Source organism: Salvelinus namaycush, chromosome 4 (assembly GCF_016432855.1).
Source record: "Salvelinus namaycush isolate Seneca chromosome 4, SaNama_1.0, whole genome shotgun sequence".
Classification (NCBI taxonomy): domain Eukaryota; kingdom Metazoa; phylum Chordata; class Actinopteri; order Salmoniformes; family Salmonidae; genus Salvelinus; species Salvelinus namaycush.
In genome coordinates, this window is record NC_052310.1 from 64,799,393 (window position 1) to 64,826,413 (window position 27,021).

The window sequence follows — 27,021 nt, forward strand, 5'->3', positions numbered from 1 at the left end:
GGTCTATAATGATAAAAAAATAAAAAGCACAACAAATACACTGACCCACCCATACTACTTCCTGAATCTCTCCCCTTCAACGGCCCGCCGTCAAAACCAAGTAAGACAAGTTATTTTGATTTTATAGGGTTATATTCTTAAATGTTAGCTTTTGTACCGATCCAAGTGAACTCGACTATTTCTCGAAATGTGCTTCTAGAATTGTGTGCAGGTTTAATCTTCTGACTGGCTTTATTTAGCTATTCTGCTAATTTTCTGTCAGAGCAAAGCATTTCCCATGTCAGCATCTCGTTTCAACACCCAACCCACCATCGCCCTTTGAAAACGCTCTTATTTGTTAACGATCCAGGATTTAGTTATTGTCACTTGTTTCATCGCTACACTTTTTGTCATATTTTTCCTCTCCTACATGAACCTATTTGGCAGATCGACCAGGTTTTCTAATTAGAACTACGCAATAGAGGCTATAGTTTAATCTCAAACTGCCATTTTGCCTCTACTCGGGATGCGTAGGCTACTAGGCTACAATGTGATATTTCATGGATGGCTACATTGTAATATTATGTAACAACCTCAGTGTATTATATTTATATTTATTATTCAGCGGAGAAAGGAACACATGAGACAACACAGACTATTCTGATTGGCTGGAAGGTTACATCGCAGCACCCATTCTAGTCTGATGTAGCCGAAAGTATGTTGTTTTATGAAATTATGAAATTATTTGCTTTATGGTTTTATTTCGTTATTTTGTTGTGTTCAAAATGAAGAATCAAGCCTTGACAGACACATTGTCGTGTGTTCGAAGCTAGTCCTCTAGCAATGCCTTTCCTTCTTAAACTTTGCATTAGGCCTGTACTGGGCCCGCCTTCCGGCCTGTTTATTCAGATTAATCCGTGTTCAGGGTAGATACGACTGAGATCCCGGTGTTGTGCCGAAAATCGCCCCCTGCCAGAATTCTCTCCCCCTTCGCGTGAACGCGCACACACTCAATTCTTCATTGCTGCGACTTGCTGGCTAGTTGAGATTGCTGCTCTTCACTCCGTTGTCAGTTTAGCCTACATTTCACTGATCTTAGTAGCAGAAAGCATGTTTTATTTGTGTCCTTCAAGGCAGCTGTCAATGATCACGTTAGGCTGCGTTTCATTTTATTTTCTTGCCTGCTGAAATCCCCCCCCCCTTCTAATTTCCTTAATTTTGTGTCTAGAGTCAAATACTTTCTGTGGCACACATCAGAGTCAAATACTTTCTATAGAACAAACTTAACGTCAGGACAGGCAACTGAAATTAATAATTAATGTATGTGTGTTATATTAAACATAGAGGAGGGAGTAAAATGTAGGCAAGCAATAAACATTTCAGAACAACTACTAGTCGAATAAGACATGGGACAGATGACGAATTTTGGCAGAGATTTATTTAGACTAATAAACTTGAAACAAATAGCCAAACTGAAAACTGTAGACATTACTAGTGCCTCCCCTGCGATCAAACTGCCATAAAAAAATTAAATGAAATGCAGCCTAACTGAGATTTTCGGCACAACACCGGAAAGTGTGACATGTCAGAGGGGAGGCGGTGGGGAACACCCAATCGCCCCCTCCATATGTCACTGGTTATGTTGCTCTTTCGGGGTTAACCAGTCCAGGGAGTGTCTCAAAGTAGGAGTGCTGATGTAAGAACAGGTCTCCCTTGTATTAATTACGATTTAAAAGGCAAAACTGAACCTAGTGCACCACTTTGCGATTACAGGCCCTGAAACCAGAAACCTGCAAGGCAGTTTATGTTTATTGTGGTATACCCCGGCTTCAGATCAAGTCATGGTAGTGGAATACTGGTGAAGAGTCTGTAGTAGTGTCTACTGTTTGTTAATTTGATCCCGGAGTCATATCATTCATCTCAACTACTCCATGTAGCCTATGCAAGGCGCATCGAGTCTCGATTTGCCTGTGAACTTTTACTTCTCTATTATAATTTGAGTATATTTAGTGAACTATGCCTTTACACTTCTTTATTCTCTGAATAAAATTAGCAGATTTATTCTTTGACTAGAATATTTGGTCAGCTATTTTCCACAGTAATTATGCTTCCTCTGATCCTTTAGGCAAGGTACTGTAATGAAACAGTAGGGAGCAGGTCTCGAACCCTCGACCTTCTAGCCCGAAGTCCGGCGCGCTATCGACTGTGCCGCAAAAGCAAGCTCGTGCGGCAGAGTCAATTTCTGCACTTATAAACCAAGGGTCGTTACAGTACATATGTCATGTCCTTACACACTGTTTTGGAAAGGAAGGAAAACTCAAACTTTTTTATCCCATTTAAACTTTATTTAACTTGGCAAGTCTAAGGGGAAGTAGGAGTTACTCAAAACAATGAGCTTTCTCTTATGTAATAATCCAATGCCTGGAAATCTTGTCTCATGGAAATGTCTGTGTATGCTTAACTTATCCTTTAACTTTTATTTTTATTTTTACCAAATCTGTATTTTGGCTTTAAATGGTATGTTGTAGAAGTGTCCAGACACTTCTTTTGCGATTTCACTTGGTTTTGAGAAACTTACTCAGGGTAGATTTAAATGTCTTCCCGGTACCTCCTATGTATGTTCCCGTATGTGTTGACCATAACAAGTGCCCCAGAACCAGTGGAAGCAAAAAATTTATAAATAACGGTAACATCAAAGATCCACCACCATATTTATACAGTAGATATGAGGTACTTTTCTGTATATGTATCCAGGTCAAAGAGCTCTACTTTCTTGTCATCTTATCGTAGTACCGGTTCCAATCCAAGTGCCAGGCAATAGCATTGTAAAATATTTTTTGTGGACCTTTGATATTATGTGTCTGTTTAGCATCTAATGGTCCTGGGGTCCTTCTTAAGGTCAACGGCATCATGAACTCTAACAAGTACCAGGACATTTTAGCTAAAAACCTGGTTGCCTCTGCCAGGAGGCTGAAATTTGGCCACAAGTGAATCTTCTTGCAAGACAATAAGCCCAAGCACCCATTTTACCTCTTTTTTTTACAGATTAAAATGTATTTCTCTGAGCAATTGTATTAGTATAAAATATAATTTCCCCTTTTTTTTTTCTTGCAATATTGCTATTATTTCATTCAGTATTGTTTGCACGTCTGTATCAAAGGTCCCAATAATTTTGGACCTGAATGTATTTTATATACAGGGATCTCCAAAAATACTGGCACCCCTGACTGGCAATGCACAAGCAATACTTTAAAAATATAAACAATATAATTATAGAGAGAAACTCAAAATACCAACATTTGAGAAATACTGTACTTTATTAATGTTTCAATGGAACACACCAAAATCATTTTTTATTGATTTTATTAAAAATCATTGTTCTCAAAAATAAAGGTTTCATAATTAATGGCACCCTTAAAGATTATTGTAAATAACATCTACCAAAATTAAACCAGGAATTAAATTCCACTTATTTAAGTCTTAAGGAACTATATTGAGGAATTACATCACTTTCTGTTTCACTAGGGTATAAAAATGAGGTAACACGCATGCAATATCCCTTTGTCATCCAACACCATGAAGAAAACAAAAGAACTGGCAGTTCAAAAAAAGATAAATCAAATTTTATTAGTCATATGTGCCAAATACAACATGTGTAGACCTTGCAATGAAATGCTTACTTACGAGCCCCTAACCGACAGTGCAGTTAAAAAAAATATGGATAAGAATAAAAGTAGCAAGTAATTAAAGAGGAGAAGTAAAAAAAAAAAAATATATACAGGGGGGTGCCGGTACAGAGTCAATGTGTGGCGGCACCGGTTAGTTTAGGTAGTATGTACATGTAGGTAGAGTTAATTAAGGTGACTATGCATAGATGACAACAGAGAGTGGCAGTGGTGGGGAGGGGAGGGGGGGCAATGTGAATAATCTAGCCATTTGACTAGATGTTCAGGAGTCTTATGGGGGTAGAAGCTGTTTAGAAGTCTCTTGGACCTAGACTTGGCGCTCCGGTACCACTTACCGTGTGGTAGCAGAAAGAACAGTCTATGACTAGGGTGGCTGGAGTCTTTGACAATTTTCAGGGCCTTCCTCTGACACCGCCTGGTATAGAGGTCCTGGATGGCAGGAAGCTTGGCCCCAGTGATGTACTGGGCCATTCACACTACCCTCTGTAGTGCCTTGCGGACAGAAGTCGAGCAGTTGCCATACCAGGCAGTCATGCAACCAGTCAGGATGCTCTCGATGGTGCAGCTGTAAAACCTTTTGAGGATCTGAGGACCCATGCTAAATCTTTTCAGTCTCCTGAGGGGAATAGGTTTTGTCGTGCCTGCTTCACGACTGTCATGGTGTGCTTGGACCATGTTAGTTTGTTGGTGATGTGGACACCAAGGAACTTGAAGCTCTCAACCTGCTCCACTGCAGCCCCGTCGATGAGAATGGGGGCATGCTCGGTCCTCTTTTTCCTGTAGTCCACAGTCATCTCCTTTGTCTTGATCACGTTGAAGGAGAGGTTGTTGTCCTGGCACCACACGGCCAGGTCTCTGACCTCCCTATAGGCTGTCTCGTTGTTGTCGGTGATCAGGCCTACCACTGTTGTGTCATCGGGAAATTTAATGATAGTTTGGAGTCGTGCCTGGCCGTGCAGTCATGAGTGAACAGGGAGTACAGGAGGGGGCTGAGCACGCACCCCTAAGGGGCCCCTGTGTTGAGGATCAGCATGGCGGATGTGTTTTTACCTACCCTTACCACCTGGGGACGGCCTGTCAGGAAGTCCAGGATCCAGTTGCAGAGGGAGGTGTTTAGTCCCAGGGTCCTTAGCTTATTGATGAGCTTTCAGGGCACTATGGTGTTGAACGCTGAGCTGTAGTCAATGAATATCATTCTCACATAGGTGTTCCTTTTGTCCAGGTGGGAAAGGGCAGTGTGGAGTGCAATAGAGACTGCATCATCTGTGGATCTGTTGGGGTGGTATGCAAATTGGAGTGGGTCTAGGGTTTTTGGGATGATGGTGTTGATGATGGTGTTGATACATGTTTGTCGCCAAACTCACTGGCTCCAGGTCATCAATAAGTTTTTGCTAGGTAAAGCCCCGCCTTATCTCAACTCACTGGTCACCATAGCAACACCCACCCATCTGTAAATAGCCCATCCAACTACCTCATCCCCATATTGTTATTTTTTTTGCTCTTTTGCAACCCAGTATCTCTACTTGCACACCATCATCTGCACATCTGTCACTCCAGTGTTAATGCTAAATTGTAATTATTTCGCCTCTATGGCCTATTTATTGCCTTATCTCCCTAATCTTACTACATTTGCACACACTGTACATAGACTTTCCTATTATGTTATTGACTGTACGTTTGTTTATCACGTGTAACTCTGTTGTTGTTTTTGTCGCACTGCTTTGCGATATCTTGGCCAGGTCACAGTTGTAAATGATAACTTGTTCACAACTGGCCTACCTGGTTAAATAAAGGTGAAATATAAAATGTGAGCCATAACCAGCCTTTCAAGGCACTTCATGGCAACAGACGTGAGTGCTACGGGTTGGTAGTCATTTAGGCAGGTTACCTTAGTGCCTGTGCCCAAGAACACTATGGTGGTCTGCTTAAAACATATTTGTATTACAGACTCGGACAGGGAGAGGTTGAAAATGTCAGTGAAGACAGTTGCTGGTTGGTCAGCCCATGCTCACAGCACACGTCTTGGTAATCCGTCTGGCCCTGCGGCCTTGTGAATGTTGACCTGTCTAAAGGTCTTACTCACATTGGCTGCGGAGAGCGTGATCACATAGTCTTCCGGTACAGCTGGTGCTCTCATGCATGTTTCAGTGTTATTTGCCTCGAAGTGAACATAGAAGTAGTTTAGCTCGTCCGGTAGGCTTGTGTCACTGGGCAGCTCTCGGCTGTGCTTGCTTTTGTAGTCTGAAATGGTTTGCAGGCCCTGACACATCCGACGAGCGTCAGAGCCGGTGTAGTAGGACTCGATCTTAGTCCAGTATTGACACTTTGCCTGTTTGATGGTTCGTCGGAGGGCATAAGCGGCATAGCTTATAAGCTTCCGGGTTAGAGTCCCGCTCCTTGAAAGAGGCAGCTCTAGCCTTTAGCTCAGTGTGGATGCTGCCTGTAATCCATGGTTTCTGGTTGGGGTATGTACGTACAGTCACTGTGGGGAAGACGTCATCGATGCACTTATTGATGAAGCCAATGACTGATGTGGTGTACTCCTGAGTGCCATTGGAGGAATCCGGGAACATATTCCAGTCTGTGCTAGCAAAACAGTCATGTAGCTTAGCATCTGCTTCATCTGACCACTTTTTTTATTGATCTAGTCACTGATGCTTCCTGGTTTAATTTTTGCTTGTAAGCAGGAATCAGGAGGATATAATTATGGTCAGATTTGCCAAATGGAGGGCCAGGGAGAGCTTTGTATGCATCTCTGTGTGGAGTATAGGTGGTCCAGAGTTCTTTTCCCTCTGGTTGCACATTTAACATGTTGATAGAAATTAGGTTAAACTGATTTAAGTTTCTCTGCATTAAAGTCCCCGGCTATCGCAGTCCTGATGTCTAAACTTCTGATCCACTGGAATTGTGATACAGTGAAATAATCTGTCTGTAAACAATTGTTGGAAAAATTACGTGTCATGCACAAAGTAGATGTCCTAACCGACTTGCCAAAACTATAGTTTGTTAACAAGAAATTTGTGGAGTGGTTGAAAAACGAGTTTTAATGACTCCAACCTAAGTGTATGTAAACGTCCGACTTCAACTGTATATATATATATATTTTTAAAAATACTTACGCCTCACCTTCTCATGCTTCCTTTCTTTCAGGTCCTAAAGATGAGTTATCCAGGTTACCCTTCCTCCGGTGGCTACCCTCCCCAGGCAGGTGGCTACCCTCCCCAGGCAGGTGGCTACCCTCCCCAGGCAGGTGGCTACCCTCCCCAGGCAGGTGGCTACCCTCCCCAGGCAGGTGGCTACCCCCCACAACCGGGTGCATATCCCCCCCAAGCAGGAGGCTACCCACCCCAGGCCGGCGGCTACCCACCCCAAGCCGGCTGCTACCCCCCCCAGGCAGGGGGCTACCCTCCCCAGCAGGCCGGAGGTTATCCTTGCAATCCTCCAGCACAAGGTAAGGCTATTATTTTGGGACTACATTAGTATTTTGTTTTCATGGTTATGCAAAAGTGTGCTATTTCTGGTTTGGAGTTATCCTGTTCATTAAATTCATGCTACATCACTCACTTGTTGTCTCTTCATTCTCTAGGTGGTTGGGGTGGAGCCCCTGTTGGTGGAATGGTAAGTATGACTTATTATCTTGTATCAAGTAGGTAACTAAGAACCAAGTAACTACCAACATATTGACAGGCTCTAAATCAGCTGGTTCTATTTACGACCTGATCTACACACCCTGTAACATGTATGGAGTCTGTTACCATGTCATTATATCCCAAATGGCTCCCCATTCCTATGGGTCCTGGTCAAAAGTAGTGCACTATTTAGGGAATAGGGTGCCATTTGGGACATAGCCAGAGCCAGTAATGTGATACCAGCTATCACCTCATTTTCTCCATTCCAGCCAGGCGGAGGTATGCCCCAGGGGTACCCAGGCAGTCCTGCTCCATGTCCACCCCAGGGGTACCCAGGAGGCCCTGCCCCAGGACAGCAGCCCATGCCTGGCTACCCTGGAGGAGCCCCGGCACCCAACCCCTCCATGCCAGGATACGGAGGTGGTGCTCCGGCTACTCCCCATTCACCTGCCATCAATGTGAGAATCTCTTGTTTCTTTTTCAGTTTGTGTCATGTGGATTGAAACCATTAACCTGTATTTACATGTATTTACATAGCTTTTTCCTAATATACTTTACAAAGTATTTCCTTGTTTTAGTATTTCCTTGCTTCATTTTCAGTACTTGTTTGTATTTGTCATTAGAGAGGCTACAGGGGTGCGGTAAAGGACCACCCAGGTGCTGACCCTCTGAGGGATGTGGAAGTCCTCCGTAAGGCCATGAAGGGCTTTGGTCAGTAGCTCATCATTATAGGCATTCACTATCATGGATAGATGTATGAAGGATTTGATGAGATTCAGTAAAATTCTAATAACACATTATTTAGAGATGCACATTACATACCTGAAGTCCCTTCTGGGAAAAATAGTTATTTTATTATATTCTATAAATCTTCAATGGTTAGATGCATATGTAGAATATTATACAATTAAGAGCACACTATTTAGTGATACACATTCCATCTACTACCAGTTAAACTGCTAATAATAGATAATTTTCAACAGGCACGGATGAGTCCGCTATAATTGAGCTTCTTGGAAGCCGCACCAGCAAGCAGAGGGTTCCAATGGTTGCAGCCTACAAAACCACTTATGGGAAGGTGAGGTTTACACTAAAGTAATGACTGTGGTTTCTTCTAATGTCTGCTATTGTTGCTGTTAGTTTAACTTCCATGTAGTGTTCATCTATGTCTGCGTCCTGTCGTGGTAATTCTAACCAAAAGGAGATTGAGACTGTATTCTTCAAAACAACTTTATTATAACATTTGCAAAAATGAAGTAAGCAATAACAACCACTAAGTGCATCGTTAGGAAAGCCCAATGAACAGAGTTCTCTCTCTTATAGAAAAACTACCACCTATTTTGTCTACGTGGCAGTTTAGCAGATGGAAACAGGGACGGAACATGGTGTGTAAAAGCAGATTTAGCTTGTCTGTTCAGATAATGGTGGCAACATCAACTGTCTGTTCCTTCCTGCTTGTTTTCACACATCTAAGTTCCTGTAGATTGTGAAAACAGGATTTTACATACTGAGGTCGCACCCTAACGGCTCTTATCTGTATGCCAAGATTTATGACTAAGTCACACGACAAGCCTGTATCAGTAAAAATACTAACATATAACAATAGACAATTATCTTAAATTAAACAGCATAGTATGTCAATCAAATGTATTTATAAAGCCCTTCTTACATCAGCTGATGTCACAAAGTGCTGTACAGAAACCCAGCCTAAAACCAAAACAGCATGCAATGCAGGTGTAAAAGCACGGTGGCTAGGAAAAACTCCCTAGAAAGGCCAAAACCTAGGAAGAAACCTAGAGAGGAACCATGCTATGAGGGGTGGCCAGTCCTCTTCTGGCTGTGCCGGTTGGAGATTATAACAGAACATGGCCAAGATGTTCAAATGTTCATAAATGACCAGCAGGGTCAAATAATAATAATCACAGTGGTTGTAGACGGTGCAACGGGTCAGCACCTCAGGACTAAATGTCAGTTGGCTTTTCATAGCCGATCATTAAGAGTATCTCTACCACTCCTGCTGTCTCTAGAGAGTTGAAAGCAGCAGGTCTGGGACAGGTAGCACGTCCGGTGAACAGGTCAGGGTTCCATAGCCGCAGGCAGAACAGTTGAAACTGGAGCAGCAGCAAAACCAGGTGGACTGGGGACAGCAAGGTGTCATCAGGCCAGGTAGTCCTGAGGCATGGTCCTAGGGCTCAGGTCCTCCGAGAGAGAGAAAGAATGAAAGAAAGAGAATTAGAGAGAGCATACTTCAATTCACACAGGACACCGTATAAGACAGGAGAAATACTCCAGATATAACAGACTGACCCTAGCCCCCCGACACATAAACTATTGCAGCATAAATACTGGTGGCTGAGACAGGAGGGGTCGGGAGACACTGTGTCTAATTAAACAGTATAGTATGTAATTAATATTTAATTTACACCGCAGTCTCAAATGGCACCCTATTCCCTATTTATTCCCCTATGAGCCCTGGTTGAAAGTAGTGCGCTATATAGGGAATAGGGTGGAGCAGCAGCACATTTGGGGCACAGATTTACTGTATGTTGAGTGACCTCTTACACAATCTTCTATTTCACAGGATTTATTCCACGATCTAAAGTCTGAGCTGACTGGGAGTTTTGAGATGCTGGCTATTGCCATGTTGCAGACACCAGCCAAGTTCGATGCATCTGAACTCAAAGAAGCCATATCGGTTTGAACGGGTTCTTTTGTTTACTCTTAGACTATACCAGGGTCATGTTCATTAGAGCAAAACGTAGGATAACATTTTGAAACAAAACAGAAACAAGCTTCTTATTGGACAAGTTCTGATATTACCTCCCCATTTCAGTCCGTTATGGACTGTTTTCTTCTGTTTCGTGCCTACTGAACACCACCCAGGTTATTGCACTCTTTATATTAGGCCTTTTTTGTGAGTCATTTCAGTATGAAACAGAAAGAAAAGCTCCATTAAAGACAGTAAAAGTCAGGTATGTTGAGGCCTGAGGAATCGCCCATCTTACTATCTGGTGAACAAAAGTGATTTAGCTACTTACTGTAGCTTGTAGAGAACAAGTATTACTTGGGCCATGATGTATTCTTGTCTTGAACCACAAACTATATGGTGAACTATGTGGTGATTCAATGTAGCTGTAGAGAATAAGTATTACTTTATTGCACCTGGCCAGTAATTATTATTGTCTTCTAGATCATTTCTGGAAGTAATACACATAGCATTTATATATTTTACTGTATACTTAACCCTGGCTGGTTTTGTTCTCAGGGTGCAGGTACTGATGAAGCATGTCTCATTGAGATCCTGTCATCTCGCTCCAATGCAGAAATCAGAGAAATCAATCAAATTTACAAACATGGTAAGAGCTGTGTATTTGTATTTATTATGGATCCCCATTAGCTGCTGCCAAGGCAACAGTGGCTAAAATGCCAAGGCAGCAGCTACTCTTCCTGGGGTCCAGCAGAGTTAAGGCAGTTTATACAATTTTAAAAACATTACAATACATTCACAGATTTCACAACACACCTACTCCACCACTAACACATATCTACAGTACAAAATCCATGTGTACGTGTGTGTATAGTGCGTATGTTATCGTGTGTGTGTTTGTGGCAACTGACCACATGACTGAACAGTAATCCAGGTGCGACAAAACTAGGACCTGTAGGACCTGCCTTGTTGATAGTGTTGTTAAAAAGACAGAGCAGCTCTTTATTATGGATAGACTTCTCCCCATCTTAGCTACTGTTGTATCAATATGTTTTGATGACAGTTTACAATCCAGGGTTACTCCAAGCAGTTTAGTCACCTCAACTTGCTCAATTTCAACATGGTTTAGTGAATGATTTGTCCCAAATACAATGCTTTTAGTTTTATAAATATTTAGGACTAACTTATTCCTTGCCACCCACTCTGAAACTAACTGCAGCTCTTTGTTAAGTGTTGCAGTCATTTCAGTCACTGTAGTAGCTGACATGTATAGTGTTGAGTAATCTGTATGCCAGTGGCATGTCATTAGTAAAGATTGAAAAAAGTAAGGATCCTAGACACCTGCCCTGTGTGTTTCAGAGTAACTGACTGAAATGGCGTTCGTTTAAGAATATGTATTGAAATGCTGTTTGTTTCAGAGTATGGTAAGACCCTGGAGGATTCCATCAGTAACGACACCTCGGGACACTTCCGTAGGCTCCTCGTCTCACTTTGTCAGGTAACTTTTTATTGATATGTTATCGATGGGTTTTTGTTATGTTATTGATGTGTTGTTAATCGTTATCATTGCGTAACATCTTTGAAAGTGAAGGCTGTCGTGGCAATTTCCTGTATTACCAAATGAGGAGAGTTATAAACCACACACCAGTCAGAGTTATACTTAAATTTCATCTTTAATAATATGAGCTTCAAAATCGCCCTTTGACTCTCAGATCAATTCAGTGTCTATAATGAATTCTGAGAGTGCCTACAAAAGAATACCAAGGTCTTTTATAGCCAAGATACACCCCTCTCAACTCACATGACGAACCACAGATCTTAGGAACAGTTCACAAAGAAAGACTTTTACTTGAGAAAGAGGAGTATCCCATAGCCAGATAGCATTAGCTATAAATTATCGTTCAGTTTGGTCTCTAAGACGAGGTTCTAATCTCGTTCCTGGTACTTCATAGTACAAAAACACCAACTCATCCAATGGCATATATCAATTGTCAACTCTAGATACTCCCATCTCAAGTACAATCCACTCCTGGACAAGCTCACTGAGGGGAGTGAGCCTCTAGGTCATATACTATCTCAAGATAAGTGCAACATCAGAGGGGACATACAATGGTTCCAGACACTGCCATACTCCTCCCCCCAATGGGAAAAGGAGGGAGTGTTTGGCGTACAGACATTGTGGAGACAACTAACTGGTTCCCCATTAATCACGCCATCCCTTCACATGGTTTAACAGATACATTCACATATGAAGACAATGTTCCATTCTGACCTCTCCCTTTCTGATAATCTGCATATTACCAGACATGTAAAGGACAAGCCTGACCTCTCCCCTCTCTGGGCCCCAAGTGACTTTTCCCTAGCTGAGAAGGGAAAAGTGCAACTGCCAACAGTATAGTCCAAAGGGAGACATTCTAATGACAAGTATCTCACATAAGCATATTATGTAAATAAAACATCTTATTTATCTATGTTACCCAACTAATTCTGATTCAGCCGCCACAAGGCTAAAGCTGATTCATGATGACAACCTAATACTCAACAAAGTCGGTGCTCTTGCACTTCAAATTGGCTATCTAATGGCTACAAATTAGATACATCTTTGTGTTAAATTATATCATATAATTTGTGTTAACAATTTCTGAAATGTCATATTATTTTAATGAAGTGAACAAGCGAAAAATACTTGGGGAAACCAAATTTGTATGAAACTGCTATTTCCCTCTCAAGATAAACATCTACTATAGCCCCTTCCTGAGTCAGGAAGTAGAGCCTATTATAGAGCAATTTTTTGTTAACAAGCAAACGTCATATTGGAGTGGTGCACACGTATGCTCGCAGCAAAAAGTCCTGTAGCAGATAGCTATACACTGATGTTGGGACATTGACACTGATGTTGGGACATTGACAAACTTAGTAGTGTGTGAGTGATGACCATGAAAACACATAAGACTGATGGCTATAGCTATGTTATTATTCTTCTGGCTTTACCTAGCTCTATTTGGGATATTTTACCTTGCCTCGCTGGCTTGCTACGTAATCAGTCCTCCAATGACATCTGCAATGTTGTAGATGATGACCATCTGATTACATGTTTGTTAACTTGCAGGAGCTGTATTTGAAGTTGAATGATCGTATCCACTTCAATGTAAACAAACCCCTTTCTATTGCGAATATGTGCCCAAAACATTTGATGCGGCTGGGTCTGGATTTTTCAAGAAGCAATGGGTCTATGGATGCATCCCAAAACTGTAGCCTATTCCCTATATAGTGCACTACTTTTGACCAGAACCGTATGGGCCTGGTCAAAAGTAGTGCACTATAAATGGAATGGGGTGTAATTTAGGACGTAACCCATAAAGATACCCTGGAAGATTTATGGAAGCAATTACTGAAATTGGGGAGGAGAAGTTGAGTTTCCATGCCTCAAATTCCTTCCAAGCTACGAGTATTCCACTGTTCATAGTTTGTAAGGGTTTCCAGATTTTTTTCCCCCTGTGGAATAATATCGTCTGCCTCCCAGGCACTGGTCAAAAGCAGTGCACTATATAGGGAATAAGATGCCATTTGGGACGCATCCATTTCTTTTGTAGTAAAAAAAATGTTTTGCTTCCTGTTTGAAGGGAAATCGAGACGAGAGGGAACAAGTGGACATCAACATGGCCAAACAGGATGCTCAGGTGAACACGGTTTCTTGTTCTGTCAATATAATAGCAGTTAAATTGTTTTAAGGATCTTTGTGATGTCACAATAGCGCTTATATACCCAGTAGGCTTATAAGAAATTGGACATTTATTTGTTTCATTTCTGATCTGAAACTTTACTTAAGGAAGCATGTGTCTGCCAATATTCATCTTTAAAAAATTGTCAGCCGATATATGATTCCAAAGATATGATATATGATTCCAAAGAGTTAGACAAGCATTTCATGCTTCTACTGATAGTTATTTTGTGTTAGATACTGATCATGTTGTGCGTTAGAAACTGATCATGTTGTTTTTTATTTTATTTTATCCCCCTTTTTCTCCCCAATTTTCGTGGTATCCAATCGCTAGTAATTACTATCTTGTCTCATCGCTACAACTCCCGTACGGGCTCGGGAGAGACGAAGGTCGAAAGCCATGCGTCCTCCGAAGCACAACCCAACCAAGCCGCACTGCTTCTTAACACAGCGCGCCTCCAACCCGGAAGCCAGCCGCACCAATGTGTCGGAGGAAACACCGTGCACCCGCCCCCCTCGGTTCACTGCGCCCGGCCCGCCACAGGAATCGCTGGAGCGCGATGAGACAAGGATATCCCTACCGGCCAAACCCTCCCTAACCCGGACGACGCTATGCCAATTGTGCGTCGCCCCACGGACCTCCCGGTCGCGGCCGGCTGCGACAGAGCCTGGGCGCGAACCCAGAGACTCTGGTGGCGCAGCTAGCACTGCGATGCAGTGCTCTAGACCACTGCGCCACCCGGGAGGCCTTGATCATGTTGTTTATTGTTAATTTTTACATTTTTGATTTCACCATTATTTAACCAGGTAGGCCAGTTGAGAACAAGTTCTCATTTACAACTGCGTACAGTCAATAACACAATAGAAAAAAGTGGGGAAAAAGTCTATATACAGTGTGTGCAAATGGCGTGAGGAGGTAAGGCAATAAATAGGCCATAGTAGCGAAGTAATTACAATTTAGCAATTAAACACTGGAGTGATAGATGTGCAAGTAGAGATTCTGGGATGCAAAGGAGCAAAAAAATAATAACAATATGGGGATGAGGTAGTTTGGTGGGCTATTTACAGATGGGCTGTGTACAACTGCAGCCATCGGTTATCTGCTCAGATAGCTGATGTTTAAAGTTAGTGAGGGAAATATAAGTCTCCAGCTTCAGCGATTTTTGCAATTCGTTTCAGTCATTAGCAGCAGAGAACTGGAAGGAAAGGCGGCCAAAGAGGTGTTGGCTTTGGGGTTGACCAGTGAGATATACCTGCTAGAGCGCATGCTACAGGAGGGTATTGTTATCGTGACCAGTGAGCTGAGATAAGGGGGGGCTTTACCTAGCAACAACTTATAGATGACCTGGAGCCAGTGGGTCTGGCGACGAATATGCAGCGAGGGCCAGCCGACGAGAGCATACAGGTCGCAGTGGTGGGTGGTATATGGGGCTTTGGTGACAAAACGGATGGCACTGTGATAAGACTGCATCCAGTTTGCTGAGTAGAGTGTTGGAGCCTATTTTGTAAATTACATCGCCGAAGTCGAGGATCGGTAGGATATTCAGTTTTACGAGGGTATGTTTGGCGGCGTGAGTGAAGGAGGCTTTGTTGCGAAATAGGAAGCCGATTCTAGATTTAATTTTGGATTGGAGATGTTTAATGTGAGTCTGGAAGGAGAGTTTACAGTCTAGCCAGACACCTAGGTATTTGTAGTTGTCCACATATTCTAAATCAGAACCGTCCAGAGTAGTGATGCTGGTCCGGTGGGCGGGTGCGGGCAGCGATCGGTTGAAAAGCATACGTTTAGTTTTACTAGCGTTTAAGAGCAGTTGTGTGTTACAAACTGATAATGTTATGTTGTGCGTTAGAAACTTGTTATGTTGTGTGTTAGAAACTGATCATGTTATGTTGTGCGTTAGAAACTGATCATGTTATGTTTTACGTTAGAAACTGATCATGTTATGTTGTGCGTTAGAAACTGATAATGTTATGTTGTGCGTTAGAAACTGATAATATTATGTTGTGTGTTAGAAACTGATAATGTTATGTTGTGTGTTAGAAACTGATAATATTATGTTGTGTGTTAGAAACTGAACATGTTGTGTGTTAGAAACTGATAATGTTATGTTGTGTGTTAGAAACTGATAATATTATGTTGTGTGTTAGAAACTGATCATGTTGTGTTGTGTGTTAGAAACTGATAATATTATGTTGTGTGTTAGAAACTGATCATGTTGTGTGTTAGAAACTGATCATGTTATGTTGTGTGTTAGAAACTGATCATGTTGTGTGTTAGAAACTGATCCTGTTATGTTGTGTGTTAGAAACTGATCATGTTATGTTGTGCGTTAGAAACTGATCATGTTGTGTGTTAGAAACTGATCATGTTATGTGTTAGAAACTGATAATGTTATGTTGTGTGTTAGAAACTGAACATGTTGTGCGTTAGAAACTGATCATGTTGTGTGTTAGAAACTGATCATGTTGTGTGTTAGAAACTGATCATGTTGTGTGTTAGAAACTGAACATGTTGTGTGTTAGAAACTGAACATGTTGTGTGTTAGAAACTGAACATGTTGTGTGTTAGAAACTGATCATGTTGTGCGTTAGAAACTGATCATGTTGTGCGTTAGAAACTGATCATGTTGTGTGTTAGAAACTGATCATGTTGTGTGTTAGAAACTGAACATGTTGTGTGTTAGAAACTGATCATGTTGTGTGTTAGAAACTGAACATGTTGTGTGTTAGAAACTGATCATGTTGTGTGTTAGAAACTGATCATGTTGTGTGTTAGAAACTGATCATGTTGTGCGTTAGAAACTGAACATGTTGTGCGTTAGAAACTGATAATGTTATGTTGTGTGTTAGAAACTGATAATGTTATGTTGTGTGTTAGAAACTGATCATGTTGTGTGTTAGACACTGATCATGTTGTGTGTGTTAGACACTGATCATGTTGTGTGTGTTAGACACTGATCATGTTGTGTGTGTTAGAAACTGATCATGTTGTGTGTGTTAGACACTGATCATGTTGTGTGTGTTAGACACTGATCATGTTGTGTGTGTTAGACACTGATCATGTTGTGTGTGTTAGACACTGATCATGTTGTGTGTGTTAGACACTGATCATGTTGTGTGTGTTAGACACTGATCATGTTGTGTGTGTTAGACACTGATCATGTTGTGTGTGTTAGAAACTGATCATGTTGTGTGTTAGACACTGATCATGTTGTGTGTGTTAGACACTGATCATGTTGTGTGTGTTAGACACTGATCATGTTGTGTGTGTTAGAAACTGAACATGTTGTGTGTTAGAAACTGATCATGTTGTGTGTTAGAAACTGATCATGTTGTGTGTTAGAAACTGATCATGTTGTGTGTTAGAAACTGAACATGTTGTGTGTTAGAAACTGATCATGTTATGTTGTGCGTTAGAAACTGATCATGTTGTGTGTTAGAAACTAATAATGTCATGTTGTGTGTTAGAAACTGATCATGTTGTGTTGTGTGTTAGAAACTGATCATGCTGTGTGTTAGAAACTGATCATGTTGTGTGTTAGAAACTGATCATGTTGTGTGTTAGAAACTGATCATGTTGTGTGTTAGAAACTGATCATGTTGTGTGTTAGAAACTGATAATGTTATGTTGTGTGTTAGAAACTGATCATGTTATGTTGTGTGTTAGAAACTGATCATGTTATGTTGTGTGTTAGAAACTGATCATGTTATGTTGTGTGTTAGAAACTGATCATGTTGTGTGTTAGAAACTGATAATGTTATGTTGTGTGTTAGAAACTGATCATGTTATGTTGTGTGTTAGAAACTGATCATGTTATGTTGTGTGTTAGAAACTGATCATGTTGTGTGTTAGAAACTGATAATGTTATGTTGTGTGTTAGAAACTGATAATGTTATGTTGTGTGTTAGAAACTGATAATGTTATGTTGTGCGTTAGAAACTGATCATGTTGTGTGTTAGAAACAGATCATGTTGTGTGTGTTAGAAACGGATCATGTTGTGTGTGTTAGAAACTGGTTATGTTGTGTGTGTGTTAGAAACTGATAATGTTATGTTGTGTGTTAGAAACTGATCCTGTTATGTTGTGTGTTTAGAAACTGGTTATGTTGTGTGTTAGAAACTGATTGTGTTATGTTGTGTGTTTAGAAACTGTATGCTGCCGGGGAGAACAAAGTGGGGACGGATGAGTCCCAGTTCAACGCCATACTGTGTGCCAGGAGCAAACCCCACCTGAGAGCAGGTAGCTACCCATCCTGCAGTATCTGTGTTTATATTACCAAGTCAGTTCACTGTTCTGGCCGACAGGGTTGTAACCTCTCAGATATTGAGTGAGGTTGTTTCCTCATATACTGTTTTTCTATGTCTATTATCTCAACAATATTTATACAAACATTTTATTCACTATATTAATGTATATTACCTGGTTGTTCCAATGTCATAACAACCCTGCCCATGGCTCATTAGTATATTATAACTTTACTAAGTGGTTATAAAAAACATATTACATGTTTATCAACCATGCGTATGGTTATAACAACTCTACCTATGGTTATAACAACCTTTAAAAATCTAGTCAAAGCTTATTGGTCGTGTACACAGTTGTGCAGATGTTATCGCAGGTGCATCGAAATGTTTGTTTCTAGCTCCAACAATGCAGCAATATCTAGCAAATGACATGTTTTTTATTACATGGTTATAGCAACCCGGCGCATGGTAACAGCAACCCGGCGCATGGTAACAGCAACCCGGCGCATGGTAACAGCAACCCGGCGCATGGTAACAGCAACCCGGCGCATGGTAACAGCAACCCGGCGCATGGTAACAGCAACCCGGCGCATGGTAACAGCAACCGGCGCATGGTTATAGCAACCCGGCGCATGGTTATAGCAACCCGGCGCATGGTAACAGCAACCGGCGCATGGTTATAGCAACCGGCGCATGGTAACAGCAACCCGGCGCATGGTAACAGCAACCGGCGCATGGTAACAGCAACCCGGCGCATGGTAACAGCAACCGGCGCATGGTTATAGCAACCCGGCGCATGGTAACAGCAACCCGGCGCATGGTAACAGCAACCCGGCGCATGGTAACAGCAACCGGCGCATGGTTATAGCAACCCGGCGCATGGTAACAGCAACCCGGCGCATGGTAACAGCAACCCGGCGCATGGTAACAGCAACCCGGCGCATGGTAACAGCAACCCGGCGCATGGTAACAGCAACCCGGCGCATGGTAACAGCAACCCGGTGCATGGTTATAGCAACTCTGCGCATGGTAACAGCAACCGGTGCATGGTTATAGCAACTCTGCGCATGGTAACAGCAACCGGTGCATGGTTATAGCAACTCTGCGCATGGTAACAGCAACCGGTGCATGGTTATAGCAACTCTGCGCATGGTAACAGCAACCGGCGCATGGTTATAGCAACTCTGCGCATGGCTCATTAGTATGACAACCTTATTACATGTTTATAACAACCCTGCCTATGGCTATAACAACCTTATGACATGTTTATAACAACCCTGCCCATGGTTCTTGTTTCTGCTAGTGTTCCATGAGTACCAACAGATGTGTGGCAGAGACATCGTGAAGAGCATCTGCAGGGAGATGTCTGGAGACATGGAGGACGGCATGGTGGCTGTTGGTAAGTTCAGAAATAACCATCTAGCACTTTTTGGATCTGAAATCCTGTTGACTGATGAGTGTTGAAAATCATATGACTCAGGATCACACTGATTTGGTTTGGTTTGATATGTACAGTGTCTACATAGGGCTCTAAAGGAGGAATGGGTTGCCACTTGGGACTAAGCCAGTATGAAGGTTAGTCATGTCTCTACTCTATGAAGTAAAGCCTTGTCTTGTTGTGTTGCAGTGAAATGCATCAGGAACACTCCTGAATACTTTGCAGAGAGGCTTCACAAGGCCATGGCGGTAAGGAAAGAAAACTGTTTCTCACTCCGCTGATGGAAATGTTCTTAAACCGTGTTGACGGGTAGCCACCATGAGACATTGTTTGTAATCACTATCACTATAGTGTCTTAGACATATTTTCACACACACACACACACACACACACACACACACACACACACACACACACACACACACACACACACACACACACTAGTGCTGAGCTATTAACCAACATTTTTTCAACAACTAATTGACAGGGTTCAATTATTTGAATTTCATTTCGTTTAGTTTTTTTCTTCTGTTTCTCTAGAGATAAACCAGATCAAGCCTGAACTGTGCGATGTAATATGGCGTTGTAGTTTCCAACAGGTCAATTCTACATAATGTAGTGCATAAAATGTGGTAATTAACAATGTCCATAATCCATTGCGCATATACTTGTCCGGTCTGTTTCTTTTATGCCTGCTATGGCAGAGGCGGAAGAATGTGCAATCTTGAGGGGATATAGAGAGCAGCTGTTGCGTCTCGAGGTACACTATATATACAAAGGTATGTGGGCACTCCTTCAAATTAGTGGATTCTGCTATTTCAGCCACACTCGTTGCTGTCAGGTGTATAAAATCGAGCACGCAGCCATGCAATCTCCTTAGACAAACATTGGCAGCAGAATGGACTTACTGAAGAGCTCAGTGACTTTCAGCGTGGCACTGTCATAGGATGCCACCTTTCCAACAAGTCAGTTTGTAAAATGTCTGTCCTGCTAGAGCTGCCCCAGTCAACTGTAACTGCTGTTATTGTGCAGTGGAAATGTCTAGGAGCAACAAAGGCTCAGCTGCAAAGTGGTAGGCCACACAAGCTCACAGAACGGGACCGAGTGCTTAAGCACATAGCGCGTAAAAATCATCTGTCCTCGGTTGCAACACTCACCACCGAGTTCCAAACTGCCGCTGGAAGCAACGTCAGCACAATAACTGTTAGTCGGGAGCTTCGTGAAATGGGTTTCTATGGCCGAGTAGCCGCACACAAGCCTAAGATCACCATGTGCAATGCCAAGGGTTGGCTGGTGTAGAGCTCGCCGCCATTGGACTCTGGAGCAGTGGAAACGTGTTCTCTGGAGAGCTGAATCACGTTTCACCATCTGGCAGTCCGACGGACGAATCTGGGTTTGGCGGATGCCAGGAGAACGCTGCCTGCCCCAATGCATAGTGACCACTGTAAAGTTTGGTGGAGGAGGAATATAATGACCTGTGGCTGTTTTTCAAGGTTCAGGCTAGGCCCCTTAGATCCAGTGAAGGGAAATATTAACGCTACAGCATACAATGACATTCTAGACGATTCTGTTCTTCCAACTTTGTGGCAACAGTTTAGGGAAGGACTTTCCTGTTTCAGCATGACAATGCCCCTGTGCACAAAGCGAGGTCCCTACAGAAATGGTTTGTTGAGATCGGTGTGGAAGAGCTTGACTGGCCTGCACAGAGCCCTGACCTCAACCCCATCAAACACCTTTGGGATCAATTGGAACGCTGACTGCGAGCCAGGCCTAATCGCCCAACATCAGTGCCCGACCTCACTAATGCTCTTGTGGCTGAATGTGAGCAAGTCCCCCGCAGCAATGTAGTGACATCTAGTGGAAAGCCTTCCCAGAAGAGTGGAGGCTATTGAAGAACTACAAAATAGTGATTTTGTCAGACCGCATAGGCAGCAGTCAAATAAAACAAATGTAATATACACAACTGAAATATTTTAGTTAAAAAAATATGCTTAAGAAGCATTAGGCAGTAATGGGCAGTGACTACCATCATGGGACCCCTTAAAAAAAAGTATTCTGTGTTACAGCATTCAACCCAAATAATCGAAACCGAAATAGAAAACCGTGATTATTTTTTAATAATTGAACCGAAACAAACTCAGAAAGCACTAATCACTCAGCACTAACACACACACACATTTAGACGCCATAGTGATTTTTATAGATTTTTATTTTTTATTTCACCTTTATTTAACCAGGTAGGCCAGTTGAGAACAAGTTCTCATTTACAACTGCGACCTGGCCAAGATAAAGCAAAGCAGTGCGACACAAACAACACAGAGTTACACATGGGATAAACAAATGTACAGTCCATAACACAATAGAAAAATCTATATACAGTGTGTGCAAATGTAGTAAGATTAGGGAGGTAAGGCAATAAATAGGCCATAGTGGCGAAATAATTACAATTTAGCAATTAAACACTGGAGTGATAGATGTGCAAGTAGAGATTCTGGGATGCAAAGGAGCAAAAAAATAATAACAATATGGGGATGAGGTAGTTGGGTGGGCTATTTACAGATGGGCTGTGTACAGGTGCAATGATCGGTAAGCTGCTCTGACAGCTGATGCTTAAAGTTAGTGAGGGAGATATAAGACTCCAGCTTCAGTGATTTTTGCAATTCGTTCCAGTCACTTGCAGCAGAGAACTGGAAGGAAAGGCGGCCAAAGGAGGAGTTGGCTTTGGGGAAGACCAGTGAAATATACCTGCTGGAGCGCTTGCTGCTATGGTGACCAGTGAGCTGAGATAAGGCGGGACTTTACCTAGCAAAGACCCTTATAGATGACCTGGAGCCAGTGGGTTTGGCGACGAATATGAAGCGAGGGCCAGCCAACAAGAGCATACAGGTCGCAGTGGTGGGTAGTATATGGGGCTTTGGTGACAAAACGGATGGCACGTTGATAGACTGCATCCAATAGGCTGAGTAGAGTGTTGGAGGCTATTTTGTAAATGACATTGCCGAAGTCAAGGATCGGTAGGATAGTCAGTTTTACAAGGGTATGTTTGGCAGCATGAGTGAAGGATGCTTTGTTGTGAAATAGGAAGCCGATTCTAGATTTAATTTTGGAGATGTTTAATGTGAGTCTGGAAGGAGAGTTTACAGTCTAGCCAGACACCTAGATATTTGTAGTTGTCCACATATTCTAAGTCAGAGCCGTCCAGAGTAGTGATGCTAGACGGGCGGGCGGGTGCAGGCAGCGATCGGTTGAAGAGCATGCATTTAGTTTTACTTGCATTTAAGAGCAGTTGGAGGCCACGGAAGGAGTGTTGTATGGCATTGAAGCTCATCTGGAGGTTTGTTAACACAGTGTCCAAAGAAGGGCCAGAAGTATACAGAATGGTGTCGTCTGCGTAGAGGTGGATCAGAGAATCACCAGCTGCAAGAGCAACATCATTGATGTATGCAGAGAAAAGAGTCGGCCCGATAATTGAACCCTGTGGCACCCCCATAGAGACTTCCAGAGCTCCAGACAACAGGCCCTCCGATTTGACACACTGAACTCTGTCTGAGAAGTAGTTGGTGAATCAGGCGAGGCAGTCATTTGAGAAACCAAGGCTATTGAGTCTGCCGATAAGAATGTGGTGATTGACAGAGTCGAAAGCCTTGGCCAGGTCGATGAAGATGGCTGCACAGTATTGTCTGTTATCAATGGCGGTTATGATATCGTTTAGGACCTTGAGCGTGGCTGAGGTGCACCCGTGACCAGCTCGGAAACCAGATTGCATAGCGGAGAAGGTACGGTGGGATTCTAAATGGTTGGTGATCTGTTTGTTAACTTGGCTTTCGAAGACTTTAGAAAGGCAGGGTAGGATAGATATAGGTCTGTAACAGTTAGGGTCTAGAGTGTCTCCCACTTTGAAGAGGGGGATGACCGCGGCAGCTTTCCAATCTTTTGGATCTCAGACGATACGAGAGGTTGAACAGGCTGGTAATAGGGGTGATGGAGTGATGGAGACAACAAGCTATGTTTCAGGGCTAGTTCATGGGATGGCACCTACTGTGTTGACTAAAGAGTTCATGCTTATATTATACTGATATTATGATGACGTTTTGGACTTCGGTAAGGGTTTTTTCAACTATTCGGGCTAGAGATCGACCGATTAATCGGAATGGCCGATTTAATTAGGGCAGATTTCAAGTTATAACAATCGGAAATCTGTATTTTTGGACACCGATTTTTTTTACACCTTTATTTAATCTTTATTTAACTAGGAAAGTCAGTTAAGAACACATTCTTATTTTCAATGGCGGCCTAGGAACGAACGGTGGGTTAACTGCCTCGTTCAGGGGCAGAATGACAGATTTTCACATTGTCAGCTCGGGGGATCCAATCTTGCAACCTTACAGTTAACTAGTCCAACGCAATAACGACCTGCACTCCACAAGGAGACTGACTGCCTGTTACGCGAATGCAGTAAGCCAAGGTAAATTGCTAGCTAGCATTAAACTTATCTTATAAAAAACAATCAATCAATCATAATCACTAGTTAACTACACATGGTTGATGATATTACTAGATATTATCTAGCGTGTCCTGTGTTGCATATAATCTGACTGAGCATACAAGTATCTAAGTATCCGACTGAGCGGTGGTAGGCAGAAGCAGGCGCATAAACATTCATTCAAACAGCACTTTCGTGCGTTTTGCCAGCAGCTCTTCGTTGTGCGTCAAGCATTGCGCTGTTTATGACTTCAAGCCTATCAACTCCCGAGATGAGGCTGGTGTAACTGAAGTGAAATGGCTAGCTAGTTAGCGCGCGCTAATAGCGTTTCAAACGTCACTCGCTCTGAGCCTTGGAGTGGTTGTTCCCCTTGCTCTGCATGGGTAACGGTGCTTCGAGGGTGGCTGTTGTAGTTGTGTTCCTGGTTCGAGCCCAGGGAGGAGCGAGGAGGGACGGAAGCTATACTGTTACACTGGCAATACTAAAGTGCCTATAAGAACATCCAATAGTCAAAGGTTAATGAAATACAAATGGTATAGAGGGAAATAGTCCTATAATTCCTATAATAACTACAACCTAAAACTTCTTACCTGGGAATATTGAAGACTCATGTTAAAAGGAACCACCAGCTTTCATATGTTCTCATGTTCTAAACGTTAGCTTTCTTACATGGCACATATTGCACTTTTACTTTCTTCTCCGGCACTTTGTTTTTGCATTATTTAAACCAAATTGAACATGTTTCATTATTTATTTGAGGCTAAATTGATTTTATTGATGTATTATATTAAGTTAAAATAAGTGTTCATTCAGTATTGTTGTAATTGTCATTATTACAAATAAATCAACAACAAAAAAGCGGCCGATTAATCGGTAGCGGCTTTTTTGGTCCTCCAATAATCGGTATCGGAGTTGAAAAATCATAATCGGTTGACCTCTATTTTCTCACATTTATTTTCTCGAGGCAAGCTGAAGTTGGTAGGCAAAGTCAGTAGCTGAAGTCTATGCCCCTTTGTCGGTGATTGGTTAACAGTAGGGATTCTTCAATAAAGTCTTTCTTGTCATTCAATGAGAGACGGCTCGTTTTCATGCACATTTTTTCACTGATAAATACTGCACCAAATATCTTAGTTAAATGTAAAATTGCAGAAATGTCAAAATTATTGACAGATTTCTTGAGTAATCTTGGATTAATTCGGACTATTTGGAAGTGTATACTGGCTACGGTGTCTCAAAATGGACAAACGGTACTATTGCCTCTTTTTTTCAAATTTTTCAAGCGAATGTCTTTTAAGGGAGTATGCGAGCACACTCGTTCGGTTCGCCTAGCCGAGTTTGGCTTGGCGCCAGCCGAACTGAAGCATACTGACGCCTTAACCCCTCTTTGTGATATAAATCCTTTAATTCATATTTAGTATTGACTCTGTACTATGTGTTCCCAGGGGGCTGGGACCAAGGACAGGACTCTGATTCGGGTCATGGTGACTCGCTCTGAGGTGGACATGCTGGACATCAGACAGGTGTATCAGCAGACCTACGGGAAATCACTGTACACCGCCATCTCTGTATGTACCTTACACAAACAATCACTATGCTAAAATTCTTTTATTGGAATCAATCCATTGATTTTATGCTATGGAGATGGATTGCTGCCAAAATTATGGAAATGAATGAATAATAATTCACAAGTAAATTATACTCATTTCTTGGTTTATCTAATGGAAAATTATGCATTTAATACTGTTTTTTTTCTCACCATCTGATAGGGTGACACCTCTGGTGACTACAAGAAGATGCTGCTGAAACTGTGTGGTGGAAGTGATTAGAGGGAAATTAAGACATCGTCTACATCAACCAGGACAGTGAAGTCATAGAATTAGAATGAGAATATTTCAATTCAGAGGTGCTATGGCCGTTCTATTTCTATGAGTGTGCTAGTCCATAAGAATGTGCCAGACACGATCCTATATCAACCTGTGATGCATGTCGTTATTTTAGCCTTACTTGTGTCTCACACTCCAATGCAACATTTCATTACTAACTACTAACACACACACCATAATGTACTAAATGATATATGCAAGATAATTATTTTCTTTGCTGCATATGCAATCAGTTATTGTGTAGTCTTGCTACATTTTCACAGTGGTGGAAAAAGTCCCCAATTGTCACACTTGATTAAAAGTAAAGATCCCGTAATAGAAAACGTATTTTTACTTAAGTACTTTACACCACTGCATTTTCAAACGTTTTTTTTATCATGATATGTGTAATCATATTTCATGTTATCAGGATAGTATCATTGTATACTAAAATACAGTACTATAATTTACAAATGATTAGCTTTCTGCCAAAAACTAAATATATATGAATATTTCTGGATGTTAAAGCCTTTGTGTAAACACGTGCAAATATTGTATGAGATTTAGATACTTAAGATATACAAAATGTTGTATCCTACAGTTTTATTGCAGACTACTACTATATTCTATGCAAATTAGCACCTTGTTTCATTTAGAATGAAAGCCAATAATAATGAAATATCACCAGACATTTCTTCCCAAATTTTTCTCTGTTAGTGACACCTTTTATTTATGTAGGCAATTTTCCATTGCTTGTTTCCCAGATATAAACACAATCTTGCCTTTTATGCTCCAGACCCAAAACCCGCCATGACATGCAACTCTTTCAATGTTATACCATCTATTTTGAAAGCTATTTAGTTTCACACAAGTCAATATTTGTTTCTCATGTAATCGTTCATTGCCATTTTTACCATAATTTGAATGTAAGTCATTGTGCAACTGTTTGCCAAAAGTGAAATATTTATTCATTACATAGGTATCTATAACCGGTATACATGTAGTAAAATGTTATGCCAGTAGAGAGCAGGTTTTATACACAAGTGAAATTGGCAATGGATCCACTGAGACATGGTAACTGGAAAATTATAAATTCTGGCACAGTATATAGCTATTATATTAATACCACTTTTGTTACTTGTCACAATGGCCCAAAAGTGCTGCCTTTGTATGTACAAACTAATGTTTATAATCATTTGATTGTTGTAATGTTCATCCACAGGCTTATAACGGCATCCTTCGTGTCAATTAAAATATTTTGACTGACTCAT

The 27,021-nt window shown here is 41.7% G+C and overlaps 1 protein-coding gene across 2 annotated transcripts; it reads left to right on the top strand.

Annotated features, from left to right (window-relative positions):
- LOC120046734 (annexin A4-like) lies at nucleotides 1-27,021 on the top strand. 2 transcript variants are annotated; one of them, XM_038992202.1, is made up of 15 exons: nucleotides 1-100; nucleotides 6,816-7,116; nucleotides 7,252-7,283; nucleotides 7,564-7,752; nucleotides 7,918-8,005; nucleotides 8,278-8,372; nucleotides 9,876-9,989; nucleotides 10,560-10,650; nucleotides 11,420-11,499; nucleotides 13,625-13,681; nucleotides 17,869-17,962; nucleotides 19,271-19,366; nucleotides 19,595-19,653; nucleotides 25,331-25,453; nucleotides 25,655-27,021. In XM_038992202.1, exons 2-15 carry the CDS (start codon nucleotides 6,825-6,827, stop codon nucleotides 25,712-25,714), a joined length of 1,470 nt encoding a protein of 489 aa, XP_038848130.1. In that variant the 5' UTR covers nucleotides 1-100; nucleotides 6,816-6,824; the 3' UTR covers nucleotides 25,715-27,021. The 2 variants fall into 2 exon arrangements, with proteins under 2 accessions (XP_038848130.1, XP_038848131.1); XM_038992203.1 differs by lacking the exons at nucleotides 19,271-19,366; nucleotides 19,595-19,653; nucleotides 25,331-25,453; nucleotides 25,655-27,021 and adding an exon at nucleotides 18,422-18,605.